Raw genomic sequence first — 26,585 nt, forward strand, 5'->3', positions numbered from 1 at the left:
CGCCCGACCGATGACGTAGGCCGCGCTCGTGCATGCGCAGGGCGGGGAGACCTTGGGGAGGCGGCGGAGACGCTTAGCGGAGGTGAAAGCCTTGGCAGGAAGGAAAGTGTAGCGGCAAGATGCAGAGTTGGAGTCGTGTGTACTGTTCCTTGGTCAAGGTGAGGGCCCACTGGGTGGGGTCGTGCTGAATCAGGCCCAGAGAGGCCCACTGACGGGATCCGGGACGCGGCCTAAGTGTGGGTGTGGGAGAGACCGGCGGCCAGGCCGGGACCACCTGCGACTCCACCCCTGAACCCGCTCAGCTGGGGCGGCGGCTTGGAGGCAGATGCCTGGGCCGTGGAGAGCTCCGCCGGTTGTGTGACGGCCAACAATCACACACAGTGCCCTCCCAAGCCTGGGCCTGGAGCCTGCGAGTCCCGCATAGGCCCTTCCACCCTGGCGGAGAAAGTAGGAGTCACTCTTGCCCGTTATGGTTGACTTTTTCGTAGTTCTAATTCCGGCCCTAGGGGCCTTTTGCAGTAGACAGGCTTGGGCCACCGCTTGAAAGACTCAGACTGAGCCCTAACTCTTGGCCCCAGGAATTCCTCAAAGGTCCCTTTAGTGTTTGCAGCTTTAAGCAAGCGTGCATTAACCTCCCCCTTAGAGCTTGTATTTTTAATTGTAGCAGGTTATCAAGATAGCCTTCCCTTTACATCAATGTACCGAATACAGCCAAATTGTATATATTTGGGTTTGTGACTGAATACAGTATTGACGGAGACCTTAAAAATAATAGAGAAGTTAGACTCCTTTGTTTCAAGATGAGTAGCCTATGTTTCGCGAAGTTAATGTAACAAGCTAGATGTCTTACGTTTAGTGAGAGAGCTGGGACTGAAACTCAGCCCTGGTCTCTAATCTGCTGTTCTTTGGTCCGCTGTCCTCACCTCAGGTGCAAGCCTTGCCTTGAAGTAAACAGCGTTCCTAGATCAACGTGTAGGATTTTTCACTGCCTACTTTGATAGGAGCTATTTGCAATTGTTCCTTTGTGCCTCACTGTTCTTAGAAAAATAGTAGCCATCCATGTTTAGAGATTGTTGTGGAGATTATGATGCAGTTTGTAACACGAGTAGCTCTTGGGTCTGAGTACATGGTGCATTTTCCTAAGGTATCTTGTCTAATTTTCTGTTCCTTTTGTATGGTTCAGGTACATCTCCATAGATTGTACATGGTAGTTTTGATTTTCGGAAACAATAATTACATGTAAAAGGATTTTCATAATGTAGATTATTCAAGTACTTAAGCTGGAACTTTAAACGCTTTGCTATGCTAAGTCGCTTCAGTCGTGTCCGACTCTGTGCGACCTCATAGACGGCAGCCCACCAGGCTCCGCCGTCCCTGGGATTCTCCAGGCAAGAACAGTGGAGTGGGTTGCCATTTCCTGCTCCAGTGCATGAAAGAGAAGAGTGAAAGTGAAGTCGCTCAGTCGTGTCCGACTCTTAGTGACCCCATGGACTGCAGCCTACCAGGCTCCTCTGTCCATGGATTTTCCAGGCAAGAGTACTGGAGTGGGGTGCCATTGCCTTCTCCATTAAACATTTAGTTAATGCCATTAAAATGATCTCTGGCGCCAAAAATTAGCCATGCCTTCTGAAAATATAATAAAACGTAAGCACCATTTAATAACATGTTTTAGTTAGGTAAAAAAATGAAATGATATGTTGAACATTTATAAAAAAAAGTGTGGCAAGCTGATTGTTTTTACAAAGAGCAGAAATTGTTGTGTAACCTCCCTGTGTCAGTGGAAGATACATTAGCAATCATTGCTCGATACATTTGACTCGTTATTGACTTCATGGATCTCTAGTAGTTTTGAATTCATATTTTACATAATAGGATCATTTTCTTTCTTTTTTTCAGAGAGGCCATTTCAGTCGAATATCTCATGGTCTGCAAGGAGTTTCTGTAGTGCCACTAAGAACTTATGCAGATCAACCAAGTAAGTACTTAGTAAGACAGGTTTTGCTCATATTTCCTTTATATTTAAATGTAAAAGCAAGTGAATGTTAAGAGTAACTAATAGTAATTAGCTATAGAATTCATTTGTTCAAATGTTTGTTCATTTAAATGCTCTGTTGAACACGTAATGTGTTCCAGGTGGTGAACAAGAAAAAGCCTTGCTCTTACAGAACTTGAAGTCTGATGGTAAAATACAAACAGTATACAAGAAACAGGGAAATAATTTGGGAAGTGATTGAAAATGAAGTCTGGTAATTGGGGGTAAGGAGACTATTTTAGATAGTGTATCAGGCCTTTTCTATGCAAGGGCCTGAGTAAAGTGAGGGTGTGAGAAGGTTATTTCAGGCAGAGGGAACCAGCAATGAGAAGGGTCTGAGGTAGGAATTGAGTTGTGTGGTTTAAGGAATAGCAAGAAGGTTAGTGTGGCTAGGGGGTTTCCGTTTTAAAGTTATGGACACTACTGCAGGGTGCCTGGGTCCAGCCTCTGGGCTGGGAGCTAAGAGCCCACATACTACGCCAAGAAAATAAAAAGGTAGTTCTGTCCTCTGGTAAGACTGAGTGTGTTAGTTGCTTAACACTGTTTAGAATGAGGAGACATCTCTTTCTGTGCTGAATGGAAATCTTAATGGGCTTATCAAAAGCACATTTTAAAGATTAGAAAAATGTAGCCTGAAAGGAAGCTATGGATTATGAATACTTTCTTCTTTTACACTTTTCTGTATTTTTGAAGTTTCTATAAAGGATATGTACTTAAAAAAAAAGGTATTTAAAACAGGAAGTTCTTGGATTTATAAGAAGATACTTTGGCTTCCCAGTACCAAGACTATTGATTATTTGAAATCATGTTTTGACATTTTTTGAAATTTCTTGTATAATCATAAGTAAAGTTGTATGTTGATGTCTTAAAGCTTACCTGGGGGTAACTGTGACCATTGGTCTTCCTGAATTCTGTGAAATAATTTTTTCCTGTATCCTTAAACTGTTGTCAGACTACTGTCATTTGGTATATTTTATTCTTAGGAGAGAGGGTAGGAGGAGGATTCTGGTCAGTAATGACCAACAGTGGGTGATTTACCCTTGCTTTGAACAGGTCAAAAAAATCCTTTAAAAAATACAAATTTGGTGGAGGAGAAAGTTCAACCCGTTATATCCCCTTTCTCTTTCAGTTTCACTGAGGTATAGTTGGTATACACTCTTTGTTTCTTTTGTTAAATGGAAATTCTTAATTCAGCAGGAGATTTTCGTTTCCAAAGCATGCAAATAAAGACTTTTTATGGCTCACTCTGCACCTTTGGTGTTACATATTCAACAAAGATTCATTTAGTACCTTCTATCTGCTAGGCTGTCCCTGAGCAGGAATTTAGATTGTAATGTTGCAGGCATAACTGAGCATTCATGTTGAGTAGATTATAAATCCTTTAGTACTCGTGTAGATACTGTGTGTAAAGTATTTGGTTGGATGCAGTAACAAGTATTTTATGTACGTATTTATATTTGTCTGAGTTATTTATTTAATGACTAACCTTTCTTCAAGAGTGTACACTTCTTTAGGGCAAGGACTGAATGTGACTGCTTATCACCGAAAATAGACCAGTTGGTACTCAGTTCTTATTTACTGAATAAACCCTGGGATCATGTCTGTTTTAGTTATGTTCTATCACAAGCATCCAGTATGGTGCCTGGTACATAGTAAGTGTCCAGAAACAACAGTGATACTAACTGATGCAACAACAGTGATATTAGCTGATGCATTAAGTGCTTACTCTGTCTCAAGCACAGTCTTTAATCCTTGTGGCTGCCCCACCAGTTATGTACTGCTGATTTCTCCATTTATGAAATTGAGGACCTGAGTTTAGAGAGCTGAGCTAGGAAATCTGTCATGTACCAGCTGTGTAGCTGGGGAAATTCTTCTGACTCTAGAACTTACACACTCTTAATCACTGATCTGTTTGACCTGTCTCCTTAGATGAGTATTGGTTGACCAGCTTGAGAAGTTTGAGCTTATTATGGTACAGTCCCTGTTACAGCATCTGGGTGATTTCTGAATCTGGGCCAAGTTCATCAGGTTGTGTTGTTATTGATATGACCCATTTCATGACAGATACTTATAGCACTTAGTCACATTTGTTACATTCATCTGTTCATTTACTCATTATTTCAACAAAGTGTCTACTGTGTCCTGGTTATTATACTAGTTGCTGGGATACACTAGAGGACAAGACAGACAAGATGTAGCTTTATAGTTTGCAGGGGGAAGATAAACACTGAACAAATTATTATAGTTATGATGAAGACTCCATTGATGGAGCATATAGCTATATATGATAGCTATATATGGATTGAGACTGGTCACAATTATTTTCCTAAGGAAATTAATGTTGATATCTGAAAAGCGTTGTGGGAGCATGTGTGGAAGGAGGTGTTCCAGGTAGAAGAAATGGCATGTAGGGATATTTTGACATGAGAAGGAGTGTAGTGCATTTGAGGAGATTGAAAGGGCCAGTGTGGCTGAATATGTTGATAGTTGAGAGTTGATGTTTCCAGGTTACAAAAGACACTATTTTAAGGGCAGTTGGAGGTCACTGAAGTGTTCTAAGCAGGAGCATGATATAATCAGATTTGTTTTTAGAGCTCATTCTGGTTGCACATTCGGAGTTTTTATACTTTTTCTTTCTCTCTCATTAGACTGTAAGAACCAGGGCTCTGCCATTTATTGGTAGCTCAATGGCTTAGAATAGTGTCTGTAATGTGAAAGGTATGCTCTCAGCATTTATTTTCTAGGTAGGTGGAGCAGAATGTATGTGGGTAGACCAACACAGGTCTGGGTGCAAGCTACCAGTAATTCATTATTGCTGAAGCTTAAACCACATGATACTGGTGGATGAGCAGAATGTGATGGGAGATGAGGCTGGAGAAAGTTATTGAAGAGATTTGGATGTGTACTTAGGAACTTGAACTTTATCTAACAAGAAATAGGGAAACCAATGAGAAGCAAAAGAATAAGATCTGAGTTGGGTTTTGTCAGGATGTAATACCGAGGTAGTTGTATAGGGTATTGTGGAGGGTGGGAATCGACTGGAGGCTGCAAGACCAAAGATGGGAGATGGATCTAAGGAGAGACGAAACATGTGTTGAGTGCCCAGTAGGTACCTGGCATCCTCCCAGGGTCTTGACATATCTTACCTCTGGCCTTTCAACCCCGGCATGTAGGTATTACTGTCACTATTATGGCTATATTGCATCAAAGCCCAGGGAGATGAAATAATTTTCCCAAGAATTTAAGGGATGGTAGAGCTTATATTTGAACTCAGATTTGTTTTACTTCACCATTCTTTCTTCTTTTACTGTGTTTCTCTTTCCTCATGAACTAGGAGGTTGTAGGATTATGATCAGAAAGTAAAGTATTAAAATTCAAGAGTTTCTTTGAATCCAAGCAGTTTTGGGTGATTAAGGTATAGAATGTGACTATGGAAATAGGCTGAAGATTAAGGCTATTGATAATTTTAAAACATGGGACTTCCGCAGAGGTCCAGTGGGTAAGATTCCATCTTCCAATGCAGGTGACACAGGTTCAGTCCCTGGTCCGGGAGCTGAGGTCCCACATGCTGTGGGGTGTGGCCAAAATTAAAAAATAAATACATTAAAAAAAAAGTCTCTCTCCCCCCAATACACAACAAAACATGATAAACCTTATCATGTAGCTCTCATATTCATTTAGTGAATTTGGCAATTAATGATTACTGCCTTATAATATTTGTTCTTGTTCCTTAGAAAACAATTATTAATTGTTTTCTACAGTTGATTTCTCTACGTTTTGATATGTACCTGTTTTCCCTAACTATACTGTGAGATTTCTGAAGATAGTGATGATTTCCTCATAGGGTAGGCATTCATGAAATTTTATTTCATTCTGATAATGAAGAATTTTTTGTCATTTTGCTTGGAATTCCTGATTGCCCTGGAGATGATGGGACCATCTGAGTGGTTTGGAAGGCATAATGGTACAGGAGCATAGTCTTCAGAATCTAAACAACTTAGCGTAAATGCTGGCTGGATCACTTACTAGTTGTGTAACCTTATGCAGGTTATTTAATTCCCCTCAGTCTTATCTTCTCCCTGTTAAATGGCAGTAATAGTTATGTAACAGATGTCCTTAGTCTTAAATAAGACAACCAGAAGCATTTAGCTCACTGCCTGGCATGTAGTAAATTATCCAAGTGGTAAATAATATTGCAGACTGACTTTTTAATACACATGTTGTATTTGTTGATGATTATAATTGGTTTGTAGCCTGACACCTTTATTTTAGTGATAGCCTTGATTATATGGTATCCTTAGTTTCTTCCTAATGGTGTAATAAGCAATATTTTGTAACTTTTAGAGCACTTTTCCCTGCTTTTTCTTTCCATTCATTTCATGGTATTGACTAAGTTGGTCACCTCTTATTGTACCCAGTATTTTTTTTTTTTTTTTTTTTAAGTATCAGCCTGATAGCTTCCTCTTGGTATTTCACTGCCACCTGAAATGCAGATTACTATCCAGCTGTCCTTTGCTGTTTTGGCTTAGTCATCTTTCTCTTAGGCTATCAATTTGCATTTCCTTTTCTGTTTTTCTTTTTCACTTTTAAAGGCTGATGCTAGTTTTAAAATTTTCTGTCAAATGTTCTCTAAATTAATGTATTTTGTTTAACTACTTTGCCATATCCTAATTTTTAAAACTATGTATAGGAACCAAATTGAGAAATACTTTTTGACAAGGACATGGTGAGTCAGAATCATGTGTTATAACCCTTCACTTGCAAGCAGCCTTTGCTAAAAGTGAATGCTGGCTGGATTGTTTTTCCAGTATTTTATTTTGAAAAATGGCAAATATTTAGAAAAGTTGGAAAAATTTTACAGTTAATACCCATGGATTCTTCACATTTTTCTGTACTTACATTATCACATGTCTGTCCATTCATATACATACCCATTCATTCATCTTACTTTTCTGATGCATTTCAAAGTAAATTGCAGACATTGGTATACTTTCCCTAAATAATGGCTTATTTTTAAAACTTTGCCCTGAATCATACCCATATGATGACGTGCTACAGTCCATGGGGTCACAAAGAATGGGACACAACTGAGCGACTGAACTGAATGCCCTCCTATACTTCAGCTGACAGATCTTTAAATGAAGACTTTTCTTCTTTCCCTTCATCTTTGTGCTTCCTAGCATGTTAGTGGGATTCTCATGGAATGGAACATCCAGTATCTTCAGTGCAAGCTGAACTGTTTCTTGGTATTTTCTGTAGCTTTGAAAAAGACCTAAGATCACATAGTAAATTGGGAAATAAAACACACGTTTTTGACTTTTTTGTTTTTAAGTTTATTCAATAAACCTGTATATTATAATTTAAAATATGTTAAAAATTTAGGCAAGAAATAAGTTTTTTAGCTTGTATTTAGATTACTGTGAAATTAAAAATTAGACCCAAACTAAGGGATGTTGGTTAGGTCCTCATTTGGTTCAAGATTTGAAAATAGAAATGTATTTTATAGACATTTCTATTTGAAAATCAAAATATATTTTATTATATACTTAATTCTGAACATGAATGAGTGAACTAAGCAGTATGGCTAAAAAGCACAAATGGATCAGGAGAATTGATACAATACTTTTTATTGTGTGTTAGTCTAGCTATATTTTTTTCATGTATGAGTAACCCAAATTATTACCAAGGATGATCAGTGCTTTAATTTATTCAGTAGGGTGAGTCTTAGATTTTGTGGATAACTGGGTTGGATAACCTATTACTTGTCCTCCAACATAGCTTCTGTGATTCTGTTGAGGCCAGCAAAAGTCTTTTAAAGGATACTCTACTCCCATCCCTTAGGGGGTATGTGTTTTGTGGGGAAGGGGATGATAAGAAATTAAAATTGTTGTCTTTGTAGATCAGAATATAGCTATTATATAGCAAATACTATATACATTTGGGTACTGTGCTAAGCTATTTGCACATGTTATTTGTTCTATATTATAGCCTTGTGAGGTAGATATTTTTTTGTGTACTCCTTATTTTGCAGAGGACTTCCCTGGTGGCTCAGAGGTTAAAGCCTCTGCCTGCAATGCGGGATTTGATCCCTGGGTCGGAAAGATCCCCTGGAGAAGGAAATGGCAACCCACTCCAGTATTCTTGCCTGGAAAATCCCATGGACAGAGGAGCCTGGTGGGCTACAGTCCATGGGGTCGCAAAGAGTCGGACACGACTGAGCGACTTCACTTTTATTTTGCAGATGAGAAAACTGAAGGTGAAGCAGATTAAATTACTCACCTAAGATTAGATAGCTAGTAATTATGCAGCTTGATTATTGCTCTTGAAGTAGTTGAAATTAAGGAACGGAGTAATATTAAATAATAGACCACTGGAAGGAGAGACAAAAAGCCTAATTTTGTCTCTGTCACATGGCTGCTAGATGGCCTTGGGCAAGTTTAATTGACCTGTCTGAAACTAGTGGGTTTTTTCTTTTTTAACCTAGTGTTTTTTACCTGTGAGAGAGAGAGAGAGAGAGATGCCATCCTTACCTTTCTCCTAGGAAGTTCCGAGAAAAACATATGTGAAAGTGTGTTAAAACTACTAAGTTTTAGAGTCACTGAGATTGTAAGGACAGTGGATGGGGGAGAAGGGAGACTGTCTCTAACTCTTAATGGTTATTGTTGCTTGATTTGATGTTGCATTGAGAAGACTGGGAATAATTGGAACTTATTTTTACATTTGTTTCATAATTATTATACTCCTGAGACTACTGATCAAAGTTAATTTTCAGTTTCTTATTTTTATATGATAAATGTCCAGAATAGTTCATTGAGTGTTCTGTTTAGCCTATTAAACTGTGCAAAATTTATCATTATTCAAATAGTTCAGAACGTATTTGCCAAGTATTATAGGGAAGCAGAATTTTCCCCGTTATTTTAGAAGTTAAGTACCTGAAAAGGATATAATCGGTTTTGAATTTATTGAAAGAACTAAGGTATTATACGAAATTATTTTATTTAATCCAAACATCAGTCGTTTATGGCAGTATTATTGTTCCTATATGACAGAAAAATGAAGTCACTTAGTCACACAGCTAATAAATGATAAGAGTTAAGATTTGAAGCCAGGTATGACAGATTGCAAAGCTCAGGCTCTTTCCTTTATACAGCTATGTCACTAAATCTCTGTCCATTATCATTCAATAAAACTATGGAATTTAGCAAAGTCAGTGGATACAGTGGGTACAGAACTCAGTTATATTTTGATATGCCATAATGAATACATAGAACACAAAATTTAAAAATCTGTGTCATTTTCAGTTATGTCAGAGAATGTCGGGTACCTCGGAATGAATAGTATTATGTAGAAAATGCTGGTTATTTGCACTTTTTGGGAGTATAAAATGCAAGATTTTTTTTTTTTTTTACTGTAATGCTTTTGATCAGTGATAAGCAATTTATTGTTTTGTATCAATTTGCTTTGTTTGTAGTCGATGCTGATGTGACAGTAATTGGCTCTGGTCCTGGAGGATATGTTGCTGCTATTAAAGCTGCCCAGTTAGGCTTCAAGGTAAGGTTTAAGCTCAGATTAGGCATTGATTTCCTTTTCATTTGGGAAAGGTTGAGCACATTCACAAAATACTTTGCAGGTAATTAATAATGATAAATAATTTGCTAATTTTATAAATTATATTTAGGTCTGAGACTAATGAAGAGAGAGGATTTATTCAGTTGTAGTATTTTTGTGAAATGGAAAGTGAAGTCATTATCCCCTCTCTACTGCGCACAACCCCTCCCCCCCCCCCCCACCCCCCCCATATTTTTTGTTTTCGTTTTGGCTTCTAGTCACACTTTGGGAATTCCAAGTGGCGCTAGTGGTAAAGAACCTGTGTGCCAGTGCAGAAGACTTAAGAGATGCAGGTTCGATCCCTGGGTTGGGAGGATCCCCTGGAGGAAGGCATGGCAGCTGCTCCAGTATTCTTGCCTGGAGAATCCCATGGACAGAGGAGCCTGACAGGCTACAGTCTGTAGGGTCCCACAGAGTTGGATATTACCGAAGTGACTTGGCCTGCACACACACACACTTTGGAAGATAGAGTAGTAGAGCTAAATAAAAACATGATTTGGTTTTTAAACAAATATCTTTCAGAATGATTCACTTTTGGGTTAGTATTATGCAGATAATAAATTTTAAAAGAGTCTATATATTTCATTCTCACAAACACTTTCAGTAGCATGTTTTGTAGAAGAATTAAGACATACATTTGGAATTTTAGTGAACTGAAACATTGCAGGTTATGTGCAATAAATAATGTTTTCTTTGCTTATAGACAGTCTGTGTTGAGAAAAATGAAACACTTGGTGGAACATGCTTGAATGTTGGTTGTATTCCTTCTAAGGTGAGCATATGTTTTGTACAGTGTAGAAATTTTTTCCATTAGCCACCAACTGGAAGGATATATTGAGATTAGAATGTTAAACTAATACAGTTATTAAAAAATAACCCAGAGATGATAAAAACACATTTTTTTCTTTGTTAAAATTTAGGTTACTGTTGTCAGCCTGCCATACATTCCTGAAATAACTTCCTTGTCTCAGAATGCCTAGCCTTTGAGCTAGGCTCTGATGACAGGATCTGATTCCATTTTTTTGGCTTTCCTCTCCAGCGAAACAATTAATAGGCAGTAAATTCTTCTTTTAAGCCCTTTATGTATGAAAAATAACTGCCTTTTTAACCTGACATTCTGAAGTTGTATACGTAATCCTTTGCTTTTAAAGAAAGTAAAGTAGTTTTTTCATTCTTTTTTGTTGAACATTTAAGTTGTTACTGTTTTTCTTACATTAAATATGTAAGAACAGAAACTGAATTGGTGTAGTCCTATATGCTATTTCATGTAGAGAATGTCATTTTGTAAGTGGTTTTTGCATGTATATAGTTTGTGAAATTTGATAATTTAGTCTTTTTTTTTTCCTTTAGGCTTTATTGAATAACTCTCACTTTTACCATTTGGCCCATGGAAAAGATTTTGCATCTAGGGGAATTGAAAGTATGTATACCTTTCATATTTAGCAATATCATCACTTGGCTCTTCTGGTTAAGGACTTGTGTCTGATGACAGTGTAATATATGGTTAGTGAGGGAAGAGTAAGACAGATCTTAATGATGTTTCTACTATGACATCTTCTGTTCCTTTGCTAACCTGTGTGTGTGTGAGACAGAGTGTGTGTGTATGAAGACTCAGTTTTTGTTTCCTTAAAACTTAGAGATCACTACGAGATCACTAGGCAGGCGCTGGATTACTTAGTGCAATGCACAAATAGTGGTGAAAGAAGGAAGGTCTACTAAAGTCGTTGGTAGTGAAAAGATGCAAGGAGAGGGGGAAGGAGGTGGCATAGTGGAAATGGACATTTCATAATGTTTTAATTTGGTATGTCGTATCTCCCTTCATTCTTTTTGGACTGTTTTCATTTTGTCCTTTTTCTCCAATTATTGTTGTTTACAGATACATCCAGGAGAAGAGTCCTAGGAAAGGTCAAAATACACCTTGTGCTGGGGGAGGCTAATTTGATTTTTATTTCTTTGTAGTAGTAGGTTTCTGAAAGCTTGGGCTGTAGTGTAGGCAGATAGGTATAGGAGTGATGTACATACATTAAAGCAAATATTTTAAACTAGATGAAAAGTAGAATCAAAGTTTACTTTCCGTACCTACTAAGGGAAGAAGAGTCGGAGTTAATCAGAGATGTGCATTGTAGGCAAAGCTTCATGTTCTAGCACTGTGACCTTAAGTAGATCACATCTCTTAGGGCCTTTGTTTCCTCATCTCTAATATATGTATTGGTTGCCTGAGCTAATTTCTGACATACTCTTCTTGCTTCTGAAGTTCTTTTGGAATTTGAGTTTCTTTATTATATTGTTGCTTCAGAGTTTTCTTGTGAATTAAATGAGTAAGTAAAATCTAGTTGATTAAACTCTTTTATATTAAACTATATTTGAAGTTTTCAGATGTGATTTTTTACTAGCTTTTGTTTCATGAAATTTAGCATTGTCTTTGGTTTAAAATTTCCAGTGATGTTTTATTTTGTTATTTTTACTTAAATATCTTCCAGACTTATAATTGTCATAAGGTGTTTAAAGACTGTATTGTCAGAGTGGGGTGTAATAGTTTATTTTGGACTTAATTTTTCCTGAAGGTGGACTTTTTACATAGTGTGATGTGTTCTGTTATTGTCATAGGATGCTTTTGGCCTTTTGTCAGCTATGATTATTGTATCAGTTATTAGATTAAAAAATTTTAATACAGCCTTTTATACAGTTCTGTATGCATTAGGCTGCAATTTTTCAGACCTTGATTAGTGAAAAATATCACATTGCTTCAGGAATTTAGCTATGGACTAAAGATTTATTTAACAAATTACAGTGTCTGAAGTTCGTTTGAATTTAGAGAAGATGATGGAGCAGAAGAGTAATGCAGTAAAAGCTTTAACAGGTGGAATTGCCCACTTATTCAAACAGAATAAGGTTAGTGCGTTTTATGTTCAGATTTTTGCATTATTTTATATACATGATAAACATTGCTTTATGCTGACAGTGATGCTGTTAGAAATTGGCTGCAGGAGGATGTTTAATTTAAAACAGTATGTTAGCCTAAAATAGATTTCCCCGATGCATGTAACAAAATTTTTGTGGCGCCATTTGTAGTGTTACCAAGTAAGGAGGTGTTTTGTATTGGATAACTTATTTAATAGTTTTTTCTTACAAATCATGTTTGTTTACCCAAAAAATTATTTTTAAACTTTGTGAATTTTTAAATATTATTTTATAAAGGTTGTTCATGTAAATGGATATGGAAAGATAACTGGGAAAAATCAGGTCACCGCCACAAAAGCCGATGGCAGCACTCAAGTTATTGATACAAAGAACATTCTTATAGCCACAGGTTCAGAAGTCACTCCTTTTCCTGGAATTACGGTATTTACATGTTTTACAACTGCACAACTTTTCTGCCTAAGTATATTTTATGTTCTTTATGAACTTCAAATGAGAGACTGAAGTACTGTATGTCGACAGTCATTCAGCTTTGGGAATTTGCCTGTCTTTATTCTGCAGTGATCTTGACCAGAAATGGAACACTTTATATTATGATATATTTGAATTCAATATGAGGTTAACGTTGACCATTCTATTTTGAGATGCTACATGATAAACTTTTAAGTGAGCCATTTTTAATGGGTTTTGATAAAATTAAGTCTATGGATAAAAGTCATAAATAGCTCAAAGCAAATAAATGACTTAATATTTTTAGTGATTATACTGAATAAGATCACAGATTATAAATCAGTAGGTTTTCTCAAGTAATTTTGATTGTCTGTCTCTTTTTTTTTATTAACAGATTGATGAAGATACAATAGTGTCATCTACAGGTGCTTTGTCTTTAAAAAAAGTTCCAGAAAAATTGGTTGTCATTGGTGCAGGAGTAATAGGTGTAGAATTGGTGAGTGATGTTTTTTCTGTCCCTTATTACTTCTGTGGAGTTGGAAAGGACTTAGAGTTCCTCTGATTGTTTGTATAACATCACAGGCAGATTAGCGTTGAGTTTTGTTTAAATACTATCTAGTAATAGTTTTCAAGATAATCTGTTTAAGTAATCATTACTCATTAGAACATTCTGTTTTGTTTTGTTTTGAAATCTCCTTCCCTGTATCTTCCCAGCTTTTGTATTCCCTAGAATTGGACTGATTTTTAAAGATCTACCAGCCCTTCAGATATTTAAATCTTCCAGCTCTTCAGCAGACAGCTCTCATTCTGAGTGAATTGCATTTCAGATAAAGACATGACTTATATGATGTGGTTCTTTCTTGCATCTCCATCCTCATTGTGATCCCTCTAACTCAAGTTTTAGAAATGGCAAATTACTTGACGTTCTCTGAATAATATGCTGTCTCATACCTTTTGCTTATCTTGTTCTCCATTCTTGTCCATCTGGCAACTTTTATTTCTGTCCAGTGACCTCTTCCCTCTGTTTTAGGAGTCTTTTCCCAGGGCCATTTTACCTGTCCTTCTAAAATCACAAATCCAGACATTTTATTCTCTGACCATAAACTCCTTTCCTCTTCCTCAGAGAGCCTATCTAGCTGAAGAATAGCTGAGTTTATCATGTTTTCTAGTCCCTGGGTTCCTCTGTGTCTTTGCTCTGTGCCCTTATCCCGTCTTGACTGCTTTCCAAGCAGCTTAGATTCCATAGTGCGTCACTAACAACTTCCATACAGGTGTTCTTGAGTCCCTTACCTCTCTGTTCTGTCATATCTGCTTGGCAAAACTCTGGTCCTGGTTGGATTCAACTTCCTTTTTTTATGTTATACCCAGGATATTGACTACACCAGGAGAAAGACATACACCCTCAACCCGATGGCTGGATTTGGAAGTCTTTTTGCCCGCCGTTACACTGTTCTCTTGCCTTGTTTGCTGTGTCTGTGTGCATGCTTTCTGCCCTGAGACTCAGCCTTTCACCTGTGCTTGGGAGTGCACTGTCTCCTGCTTTCTTGGAGACTTTGTTTTGTGATTTTTATTTTTGTATTTTTTTTAGTCTTCCGCCTCTCTCCTATTTTCGCTTCCTTCTCATTTACATTTAAACCTGCTTCTCTGAGGGTACCGATGTGCATTCACACATGCTAAGATGCCTTTGTACTTAAAGATACGGACTTCGTACACAAACATAAGCCTTTTTTGGTCCTGTGTCCTCCTTAAGTTCCTGATTCCCCTCTTACCTTCTCTCCACAGCCAGACTCCTTGGAAGAGATGCCCACACTGTGTTTCATCAGCTCTCACTTACCTCTTCATCCGTGGCTTCTTGTGCCATCAGAGTGCTCTTGATGGGGCATGTATGGCTTTACTGCTCAATCCAGTAGACTATTTTCTTCACTGCTTTTTTTGGTAGCAAACAGCATTGTTGATTTTCTTGCCTTTGAAACTTTTCCCTTACCCTCTCTGCAAATAGCACTCTGGATTTTCCATCTACCCTTTGGGCTGACTTTTCTTTGTTCCTGTTCTCAGCCTTCACTTTAATTGTTACTATTACTCTAGATTCTGTCTCAAGGTTCTCTCCTAGATTCTTTTTGTCTTTTCAGAGAATATTCTGTTCACTCTTAACCAGTTACCTGAAGACTCATAAATATATGTACAGTTAATCCTTTCTCCTTACCTCTGAGCTTTTGTATGTGAATGCTTACAGTATCTTTATTTGTAGGTCTCACAGGCACTCAGTGAATGTGTAACTTGACCTGTCTTTCCCTCCTTCACTTACCAAAATACAGAACAAAACCTGTTGATTTTCTAACATTTCCCACCTCAGTGAGTGGTACTGCCATCTATGTAGAGGCCTAAAGAAGACGTTCGGGAACTGTAAGTGACCTCTCCGTGGGTTCTAATGTGATACTACCTGTTAGGTAACTCATGAATATATCCTCTGTTAGGATAAGTACAAACTCTTAAATATTGTTTGGTGCTGGCTCAAGTCTCCAGCTTCATTTCTAAGCCCTCTCCCTCTCAAACTATGTTCAGGATATATTGAAATAGCAGTTCCCGAACAAGCTGCATTTTGTATTTTATCTTGAATCAGGCCTTCCTCCTGTTTGGAACATTTCATCCCTCTGTGAGTTTCCGTGCTTTATGAGCCCTTCCCTGCCTACCGTGGATGTCCTTAGGTACTCTTGCTAAGTGTTCCATTGCACCCTGTCCTTGTTTTAGCATTTATCTTACTTTCTTGATACTATTTGTTCACTTGTCTCTCTTTCATTAAATCATAAGCTCCATGAGGCTAGAGGTGCCGGCTGTTTCATTTAATGTGTGTCTTTAGCATCTAGCATAGTGGCTGATATATAATACGTACTCATATATTAGCTTTTGTTATTGTTGCTTAATAAACTTTTGTTGGTATAATAAATATTTTTCAAATGTCAGCTTGGAAGTTACCTTTTTAGTGGAGACTTCTGGGGGCTTCCCTGGTGGCTCAGATGATAACGTGTCTGTCTGCAATGCAGGAGACCCGGGTTCGATCCCTGGGTTGGGAAGATCTCCTGGAGAAGGAAATGGCAGCCCACTCCAGTATTCTTGCCTGGAAAATCCTATGGACAGGCTCCACCGTCCACGGGGTCGCAAAGAGTCAGACACGACTGAGCGACTTCAGTTCACTTTCTGTTTAAGAAAACTCCAGTCCTTCCTTCTTTGAGTCTAGTGTAATGTGTCTACATGTTTTCATTATCTACTGATAATAGTATATATTGCATTTATTTGTTTATGTCTTTCTTTTTTATAGGATCATAAGCTCCTGAAAGGCAGAGACTGAGTTTTAGTCATATTTAAATCTCCATTGCTTTTCTTAATGACTCTTACTTAGGTTTTTTAGATAACAGATCCATTATTTCATTGTCATCCTTTTGATCCAGTCCAGTTTGTCATTTTTAAATGATGTTCCAAACTAAGCAAAATAGTCTGGGTTTTGGAGAGAATGTTTTTTAGTCTTCCGATATGCATAATATGCTTCTTTGTGTAACCCTTGAAGATCAGTTTTTTGATATTTGTTCGTTTGTTTTTAGCACATATTGAGCTTGTGGTCAGATGAAAACCTCACATCTTTTGCTTGAGCAATTCTGATTTTTTTTAAAACCTAAATAAAGGGCTTTGAACCTTATCCTTGCTTTTAATTTAATATTGTTCACTTGCACCCAGTATTCCAGCCTAGTTCTTTGTCTTGATTCTGTCACTTTTACACTTAACTGCTAATTCTTGCTTTGTCTTGTTCATAAGTTGGGGAAGTATGTTAACTAAGGCGTGTGATCCATCATCTGATCTTATCTGAAATTGGTTAATCAAGCATTCTCTAGTGTTATTCAGGTTGTCAATGCAAAGTATTAAAAGCCATCTGATACTACAGTCTTTTTTTTTAGTTTTAAAAAGCTTTTAAATTAAAAATTTTTTTTTTTTTTTTTTTCCCCCATACCACACAGCATGTGGATCTTTAGATACCTGGTCAGGGATCAGACTTACTTCCCCTTCCATGGAAGAGCAAGAATCTTGGATGACTGCCAGGGAGGTCCCTGATACTGCAGCCTTTTACCAGTTATGAACATAACTGGTTACCTTTCCGATACCAAAATATACTGCATTAACCAGCCCAGAAGAACTTTCAGAAATAAAATTTGGGTAGCTTACATGACCTGTTTGAAACACTTATGGTAGTGTCTAATGGTTGTCAAACTGGCTATTTAAAAATCTCTACTTTCTAGTATTTAAGAGGGATTGACCTCTGTTCCACATTTCAGAATCTATTCTTTTTCAGTTTTTATTTTTGTTTAAAAATGTTTTTATATTGGGGTATAGTTGATTAACAGTGTTGTGTTATTTTCAGGTGTACAACAAAGTGATTCAGTTATTGCATATACATGTATCTTTTCTTTTTCAAGTTCTTTTCCCATTTAGGTTGTTATATAATATTGAGCAGAGTTCCCTGTGCTATAATAGACCATCCTTGTTGGCTATCTATTTTGTTTTCTTTAAAAACATTTTTTTAAGTTAGTTAATTTATTTTCATTGGAGGATAATTACTTTACAATATTGTGATGGTTTTTGCTATTCATCAACATGAATTGGCCACAGGTGTGTATGTGTGCTGGTCCAGCACCCCCCTCCGCCCCGCCCTATCCCTCTGGGTTGTCCCAGAGCACTGGCTTTTGGTGCCCTGCTTCATGCATCGAACTTGCACTGGTCATCTATTTCACATATGGTAATGTACATATTTCAATGCTATTCTCTCAGATTATCCCACCCTCACCTGCCTCTTGAGAAACCTGTATGCAGGTCAGGAAGCAACAGTTAGAACTGGACATGGAACAACAGACTGGTTCGAAATAGGAAAAGGAGTCCGTCAAGGCTGTATATTGTCACCCTGCTTATTTAATTTATATGCAGAGTACATCATGAGAAACACTAGGCTGGAAGAAGCACAAGCTGGAATCAAGATTTCTGGGAGAAATATCAATAACTTCAGATCTGCAGATGACACCACCCTTATGGCAGAAAGTGAAGAGGAACTAAAGAGTCTCTTGATGCAAGTGAAAGAGGAGAGTGAAAAAGTTGGCTTGAAGCTCAACATTTAGAAAACAAAGATCATGGCATCCGGTCCCATCACTTCATGGCAGATGGAAACAGTGACAACAGTGTCACTGTGGAAACAGTGACAGATTTTATTTTGGGGGGCTCCAAATCACTGCAGATGGTGACTGCAGCCATGAAATGAAAAGATGCTTGCTCCTTGGAAGGAAAGTTATGACCAACCTGGACAGCATGTTAAAAAGCAGAGACATTATTTTGCCAGCAAAGGTCCATCTAGTCAAGGCTGTGGTTTTTCCAGTGGTCATGTATGGATGTGAGAGTTGGACTGTAAAGAAAGCTGAGTGCCGAAGAATTGATGCTTTTGAACTGTGGTGTTGGAGAAGACTCTTGAGAGTCCCTTGGACTGTAAGGAGATCCACTGAGTCCATCCTAAAGGACATCAGCCCTGGGTGTTCATTGGAGGGACTGATGTTGAAGCTGAAACTCCAATACTCTGGCCACCTGATGCGAAGAGCTGACTCATTTGAAAAGACCCTGATGCTGGGAGGGATTGGGGGTAGGAGGAGAAGGGGACAACAGAGGATGAGATGGTTGGATGGCATCACGGACACAATGGACATGGGTTTGGGTGAACTCCGGGAGTTGGTGATGGACAGGGAGGCCTGGCGTGCTGCAGTTCATGGGGTCGCAAAGAGTCAGACATGACTGAGTGACTGAACTGACTGACTGACACCTCTCACTGAGTTCAAAAAGTCTGTTCTTTATATCTGTGTCTCCTATGCTGCCCTGCATGTAGGATCATCGGCACTGTCTTTCTAAATTCCATATGTATGCATTCATATACAGTATTGGTCTTTCTCTTTCTGACTTATTCACTGGCTATCCATTATAAATACAGTAGTGTGTATATATCAGTCCCAAACTTCATAACTATCCCTCTTGCCCACCCTTCCACTCTGGTAACGTAATCAAACCCCACTGGCCTTCAAAGCCAGATTCTCTGGGAACTCCTCCCCATTCCCATCCCCCAGGCTGGAAAGGCCTACATGGGGCTCAGAAGTATCTCAGAAGTTATCCTGTGGGATAACTTCCATGGTATAATTGTTCTCAGATTTGTGAGTGGCCCACCCAACTGGTTTGTGATTTAATTTTATCGCAGTTGTGCCTCTCCTACTGTTCTTTGTGGCTTCTTTTTTATCTTTGGATGTAGGGTGTCATTTTGGAAGGTTCCAGAGTTTGTTTTTTTCTGTCAGTGGTTGTTCAGCAGTTAGATGTGTTTTTGTAAGGAGTGAACTCATATCCTACTCCACCATCTTGAGCTAATCTCTAGGAATGTTCTTTTTTAGAATCTATTCTTTCCCACCTCTGACAGTGCTCTTAAGCTAATTAAGTTCCCAAAGTTCACTGACTGTTACCCAAACTCTGTGGTCTAATTTATTCGATTTGGGAATTAATTCATCCAAAACAATTAGTTTTTATTTGGGGCTTCACTTCTATTTTAATGCTATTTCTTCTCTTCACGCCACATTGAAAATTGTTGTCACCAATGGATAAAACAAACAAACATAAAGGAATCATATAGCTTTACTTCCTTTTAATGAGCATAATAATAGCCCAAGGCAATGACTCTGTTTCTTCCATCTCTGCACTTTTGCATTAGATTTTTTGCAAGCTTCAAGTCATTTAAACATCTTGACACAATGTTTTTGGTGTCTGTTACTATATTAAAATAATTTTTACATGTCATTTTAAAAATTTAGGTTTATGGAGAACTTACTGTGTCGACATACGTATCTCTTTATTTTCTCATGAAGATTATTCATATGACTTATTTTTTACAGTTCATTTTCTTTCTTCCATTACAGTTTAATGTAGTGCTTTCGAATCAGACAGATTTAAAATGGAATCTTAGCTTTGTCTCTTAATGACTTTATGTCTTTGTTAAATTCATTACCCTCTCTGAACTAATTGATCCATTATAAAAACGAGGATAAGAATAATTACCTTTAAGGCACCGTAGTGCCTTGCATTTAATAAGCTCTGAATAAATGGTAGATATTACTGGAGTTTTCCTATCTAAGGATTTTGAAATCAGCTTTCCTAAAGAATATGGCACTTGTCTAGCTTTGCTTACTGTTCTCTCAAGATGGTGCTGCTGCTTATCATTTCTACTCTTAACTGTTTCTTACTATTCTGATTTAGATTCAGAGGAGTGATTCCTTTTTTTGTAGTGAGCTATACCTTACATATCATGTAATGACTGTAGTGTACAGTTCAGTGATTTTTAGTGTATTTACAGAGCTATGCATCTGTCATCAGTATCTCAATTCCAGAACATTTTCATCACTCCAGAAAGAGGTGAAAGTTGCTTAGTCGTTTCCGACTTACCATGATCCCATGGACTGTAGTCTGCCAGGCTTCTCTGTCCATGGAATTCTCCAGGCAAGTATACTGGAGTGGGTTGCCATTCCCTTCTCCAGGGGATCTTCCCACCCAGGGATTGAACCTGGGTCTCCCTTACTGCAGACAGATTCTTTACTGTCTGAGCTGCCAGTCATTCTATATTTCTCCATTTTCCCAGTCCTTGGAAAACACTAATCTGCTTCTTATGTCTATTGCCTGTTCTGAACATTTCATATAAATGGAATTCGTGCAATATGTGGCATTTTGTGTCTGGCTTATTTCAGTTAGCATAATGTTCTCAATATTTAGGTATACCTTATTTCACTTTATGGCCAAATAATTTTCCATTCAGTGAATTTTAAAAATGTGCTGTATCCATTCTTTAGTTATGAACATTTGGGTTGTTTTCACTTCAGGACTAACATGAATAATGCTACTATGAACATTTTTGTACAAGTTTTTGTTTGGACGTCTGTTTTCATTTCTCTTGAGTATATACCTAGGAGTAATTCTGTGTTTAACCTTTCAAGGAACTCTGTTCTCCAAAAGGGCTGCATCATTTTATAACTCCCTCCCCAAGCACTGTAAGTTTCAGTTCCATTTGCTCACCAGTAGCTGGTATTGTTGGTTTTTTTGATTTGAGCTTTTCTGGTGGGTGTGCAGTAGTATCTTATTGTGGTTTTAATTTGCATTTCTCTAGTGTTGCAGTGTTAAGCATATTTTTATGTGCTTTTTGCCATCTCTATGTCCTTGAAGTACTTGTTTAAATGTTTTGTATGTTTTTTTCTTGGGTCCATTTGTTTTGTTACTGAGTTTTGAGAGTTCTGCATAGGATCTTTATCAAATAGTTTTTTTGTAAACATTTCTTTATCAAATAGTTTTGCAAATATTTTTTTTATTAAGTAGTTGTTTTGGAAACATTCATCAAATAGTTGTTTTGCAAACATTTCTTCCTAGCCTGTGGTTTCTCTTTTTTGTGTTCATAATGCTGTCTTGTGAAGAGAAGTTTTTAATTTTGATGAAGTCTAATTTACTTTTTTTCTCTTATTGATTGTACTTTGGTGTTATAGCTAAGAAGTCTTTGCCTTCCTCAGTGTCACAATGATTCTCTCCTGTTTTCTTCTAAAAGTTTTACAGTCTTGGATTTTACATTTTGGTCCATAATTTCGAGTTATTTTGTGTGTATGTTTGCTATTGAATTTTTAGTGTCACTGTATTGCCTCTAGTTAACTCAGCTCTCACCCCAAAAATTCATGAAATATAAAAAATAAATACATGAACTTAATTCAGTTGCTAAAGTCTTACAATGAATTTTAAATTATTAGGTGATTTTAATGTAAGTTCTTGCAAAGGATATATTCATAGCTTTTCATAGCTTATTTAATGCTGTAAAATTATCTTCATATTGCCAATTTGACATACAAGTATTCACAAGTTATAATTGTTAAAATGTTAAAATAAAATGCCAGCATTTAGTTTAAATTATAATTTGAATGAAAAAAGTAAACGTTTATCTTGAGAAGATAAAATATGAAGCTAGATTAATACTTTGCAAGCATCAGTCATTAGTAAAAAGAGGTTACTTCTTTCCCCTCAAAGCCTTCCTTTTCACAGTCTTGCCTGTTTCTGAAGCAGTTACCAGTATATTTCATTCCTTCTCCAAGTCTTTGTGCAGTTGTCGCTCCCCACGAGGTCTTCCCCTTGACCACATATTTAAAATTGCAGTCCTTCTCATTGCAGTAGTCCTGGTTGTACTTCAGCTTTATTTTTCTCATTACACTTTACTGTCCTCTGCATAAATTCAACTTATTTGTCTTCTCTATCAGAATTTAAGGTCTCTGAAGGCAGGGTTTTGTTCACTGATGTATACCTACCATCTAAATGGTGCCTAGCGTATAGTAGGTGTTCAGTAAATGCTGAATGAATAAATGTATGAAGTTATACACGTTTGTCACAGTGTTAATTTTAAACCTCAGAGTTTCTAATGGGAACATAGTAACCTAGGAAAATACCTTACAATAAACTGTTTAAGATGATTTTTTAAACATTTGCTATCAAAGCCTTTATTTTCATGATTATTGTTTGCAGGGCTCAGTTTGGCAAAGGCTTGGTGCAGACGTGACAGCAGTTGAGTTTTTGGGTCATGTTGGTGGTGTTGGAATTGATATGGAAATATCTAAAAACTTTCAACGTATCCTTCAAAAACAAGGATTTAAATTTAAATTAAACACAAAAGTTACTGGTGCTACTAAGAAATCAGATGGAAAAATTGATGTTTCGTAAGTATGCTACGTTTGTTTTTGATATGATATCCTTCTGTGTGTTTCTTTAAGAAAAACATTTAGCTTTAAGAATCAGATTTTTTATAACTTAGTACCACTTTATTGTATAGTGTAGCTCAGTATTGCTTATCCAGTCAGCCCTCTGAAATTCATGATTGCATTGATGATAGAAAAACTAACCCAGTGTTCTCATTTGTTATGTACTTTTTCATAGTATACATTCAGAACAATTTAAACTCTCAACATTCAGTAAAATCATTATTTTTAGACAGATGCATGGGGAAATCAGTAAGATTATTGATTAGATTGCTTACTATGTGCCTGGTATTCTACTTACTCAACACTGAAGTAACTTGCCTAATGTCTCATAGCTGGTGGGGGCAGAAGCACTACTTGAGCTTGGATCTATGTTCTTAAACCATGTTAATTACAGCCTTTTGTTGTGAGGTTCAAATGATAGACCTGTAGAGGATATGTACATTTTTCATTGCCTGACCCTGATTTATGTTTTATTTATGATTAAAATAGACTGTCATTAATACTTGAGTAATGTCTGGTCTTAAGTTTCCAATATCTGTCAGCTGTTCATGTGGATGTGTTTTACAATTATATGCTGCTTACTACCTAGTATTGAGGCTGCTTCTGGTGGTAAAGCTGAAGTTATCACTTGTGATGTACTGCTGGTTTGCATCGGCCGACGACCCTTTACTCAGAATTTGGGACTAGAAGAGCTTGGGATTGAGCTGGATCCTAGAGGTAGAATTCCAGTGAATACCAGATTCCAAACTAAAATTCCAAAGTAAGTTGCATACCTACCTGCATTTTCAATAATTTTAAATAAACACTTGTCATGCCTTAAAAATGCATTGGCTTTGGGGAAGAATAGTAAAATTATAACCTGTAAAAGAAAAATAATTAATTGAATTTTTGATTATGCAAAGTGTAGAACTTGAACTTGGAAGAGCTGTATTTGATTTATTTTTTGGTCATTTACTAACTGGAAACTCATAGTTTTTGACTCTGGCATAACAGAAGATGAGTGTCTGTGATTTCAGAAGTTCACTGTTTGTGTTGATCTCTGTGGCAGTATCTATGCAATTGGTGATGTGGTTGCTGGTCCAATGCTGGCTCACAAAGCAGAGGATGAAGGCATTATCTGTGTTGAAGGGATGGCTGGTGGCGCTGTACACATTGACTACAACTGTGTACCATCGGTGATTTACACACACCCTGAAGTTGCTTGGGTTGGGAAATCAGAAGAGCAGTTGAAAGAAGAGGTAATTCTGAATGAGGGTGGTTTTATTCTTAACGTGTGATTTGACCTAATGACAATGGTGGTTAAGAATCCTGTCATTATTGCATTAATGCATTTTAATAACTATGTAGAACATTATAGGTAAGTTTGAATAATTTTTTATTTTATTAGTATCATAAAGGAGAGAGTATTTGCTTGCCTGTATTTAAAAATTAGTAATTCTAGAGGTCTTACATTTGACTTTGAAGTATTTCCAGGTGGGCTGACACTTGAATTTACTTGATGTTTGTTTCCAAAATATTTTTCTGTGATAAACCTTTTGGTCTTTCCTTCTATATGCTTCGTGAAGAACTGCCTTCTTGGGATTTAGTTCTGATAAATGGTAGATGATTTCAGCAAATGGAAATGAATTTTTTGAGAATTTATGTAAGCTCTCAATTTCTGTCTCTCACAGGGTATTGAATACAAAGTTGGGAAATTCCCATTTGCTGCTAACAGCAGAGCTAAGACAAACGCTGACACAGATGGCATGGTGAAGATTCTCGGGCAGAAATCAACAGACAGAGTATTGGGAGCACATATTCTAGGACCAGTGAGTATTGTAAAGCCAGAAATCCCATTAGGATTTCTGGAAAACATTGCTATTTAGTACATTAATTTAAAACCACCTAGTGGTTACATTCTGAGGTTATTATTTACTAGCAGAAGTTTGAACATAGCCTCTTTGTGCGTTGTTTCTGGCACTGACAGTCTTGCCTATCATATCCTCTGTTTTCAATGCCGCAACTAAGTTTTCCCTTTAAAACACACACCAGGCCATTTGCCTGCTTAAAACTCTCTGGTGGTCCTTTCCACTTCAGACTTACACCCAGGGCTCCACTGAATTTTGGTCCTGACTATCTGACATCATCTCTTTCCAGTCATTCTCTTTGCTCATTAATTCCCTGTCTCATGGGCCTTCTCTCAGTTTTTTTTCTTTGTATTTTTTTGATAGGTGAGAAGTTGGTTTATTTAGAGAGAAACATACTCCACAGAGTATGGGCCATCTCAGAAAGTGAGAGCACCTTCTCACAATTTCTTAATAGGCCAAAACTTGTCCCATTTTAAAACCTTTGTGCTTATAGACCGTTTGTTTAGAATCCTGTCTCTCCAGATCTTTGTATGACTGGCTTATTTAGCTTGGTTCAAATGTTACCTTCTAAGAGAAGCCTTTCCTACCACTGCATTTGAAGTATGCCCTCCCCTAGGTATCTGATGTATCAGTGATGATAATAGAACATTTGAGTGCTTACTCTGTAACAGTTTTTCCTAAATACATGCATTAACTTGGGTTTTCAGGGCTCTGTGCAGTAGGTGTTGTTCATCCCATTTTTAAGGTGAGTAAAATGGAATGAAGCACAGTCAGTGAGTAATTGAGGTAGTAAGTGGTAAGATTGGAATGCAGGCCATTTCTCTTCAGAGCCCAAGCTCTTCTGTGCTACTGTTTTCTGTTAGGATTTTTCCAACTGGGGGCAGTTTAGAACTATTCTAATCTGTCCTATGAGATGGTAGTTGTTTTGCCATAGAAACAGAATTACTTCTTGATTTACTGTTTTAAAGGGTGCTGGTGAAATGGTAAATGAAGCTGCACTTGCACTGGAATATGGCGCGTCCTGTGAAGACATAGCTCGAGTCTGTCATGCACATCCGGTAACAACACACACAATTAATGGCTACCTAAGTTTTCTTCTGACCCACAAATACTTGGTTTTTAATTCTAAATTTCTTCCCTTTCAGACCTTATCAGAAGCTTTTAGAGAAGCAAACTTGGCTGCATCATTTGGCAAATCAATCAACTTTTAAATTAGAAGATTATATTTTTCTGCAATTTCCTGGGGACTTTTGTAGAGGTCACATTTCTGAACAGGAAATGCTCACAGCTGCAAAAATTTCTAGGACTGAATTATGAAACTTTTGGAAGGTATTTAATAGGTTTGGACAGAATTGAATAATCTCTTATCTATATTTTAAATAAATATAATATTGTTTCACTGCATTAATATCTGCAGGAAAAAAGCTACTTATAGTAGCTTCCTGGAAAATTTTCTTCAACCCATATTTTCATGCTGTTTATGAAGGGTTCAATGTCACTGAATTTATATGAAGTAGCTTTTATCTCTGATACAGGATTTACTTACATGGATGCAGCTAGAGTATGGCATGTGAATAGCTCTGTTTGAACCAAGGTGATCAGGTTATTTGAAACTTGGTTTTCACATTGGAAACAGTCATTAGAAGAAGTTGGAAACATGTATAAACTGATGTAAATAAAAAATGATGATCTCAGTTATTTTAATCCCCAATGTCTTGGTGGTTAGAGGTAAAATTTTTGTTTAGATTTTTAAGGTTCTGTTGAGGTCTAAAGTATAGTTATACAGTTAACCAAAGTAAGGCAGTGTATATACAAAAATCAAGTATCAGATGGAGAAGCAATGTATTACAGTGGAAAATGAAGACACAGAAATAAATATGTCTTAAATATTCA

At 37.2% G+C, this 26,585-nt stretch overlaps 1 protein-coding gene across 1 annotated transcript; it reads left to right on the forward strand.

The window, feature by feature from the left end:
* DLD (dihydrolipoamide dehydrogenase) lies at positions 1-26,585 on the forward strand. The gene is made up of 14 exons (XM_006046424.3): positions 1-158; positions 1,897-1,975; positions 9,504-9,583; positions 10,344-10,412; positions 10,991-11,060; positions 12,432-12,532; positions 12,839-12,982; positions 13,404-13,505; positions 22,613-22,803; positions 23,435-23,605; positions 23,894-24,083; positions 24,516-24,653; positions 25,661-25,750; positions 25,838-26,585. The coding sequence occupies exons 1-14, from the start codon at positions 120-122 to the stop codon at positions 25,901-25,903; spliced, it is 1,530 nt and encodes a 509-aa protein (XP_006046486.2). The 5' UTR covers positions 1-119; the 3' UTR covers positions 25,904-26,585.

The sequence above is a fragment of the Bubalus bubalis genome, chromosome 8 (assembly GCF_019923935.1).
Source record: "Bubalus bubalis isolate 160015118507 breed Murrah chromosome 8, NDDB_SH_1, whole genome shotgun sequence".
In the NCBI taxonomy this organism is placed as follows: Eukaryota; Metazoa; Chordata; class Mammalia; order Artiodactyla; family Bovidae; genus Bubalus; species Bubalus bubalis.

Bases quoted from the DNA above. Each gene is read 5' to 3' on its own strand.
- DLD (XM_006046424.3), top strand. From the start codon at position 120: ATGCAGAGTTGGAGTCGTGTGTACTGTTCCTTGGTCAAG. The intron at 1,976-9,503 runs GTAAGTACTTAG...CTTTGTTTGTAG, and splicing joins AACTTATGCAGATCAACCAA to TCGATGCTGATGTGACAGTA. The intron at 24,654-25,660 runs GTGAGTATTGTA...ACTGTTTTAAAG, and splicing joins GAGCACATATTCTAGGACCA to GGTGCTGGTGAAATGGTAAA.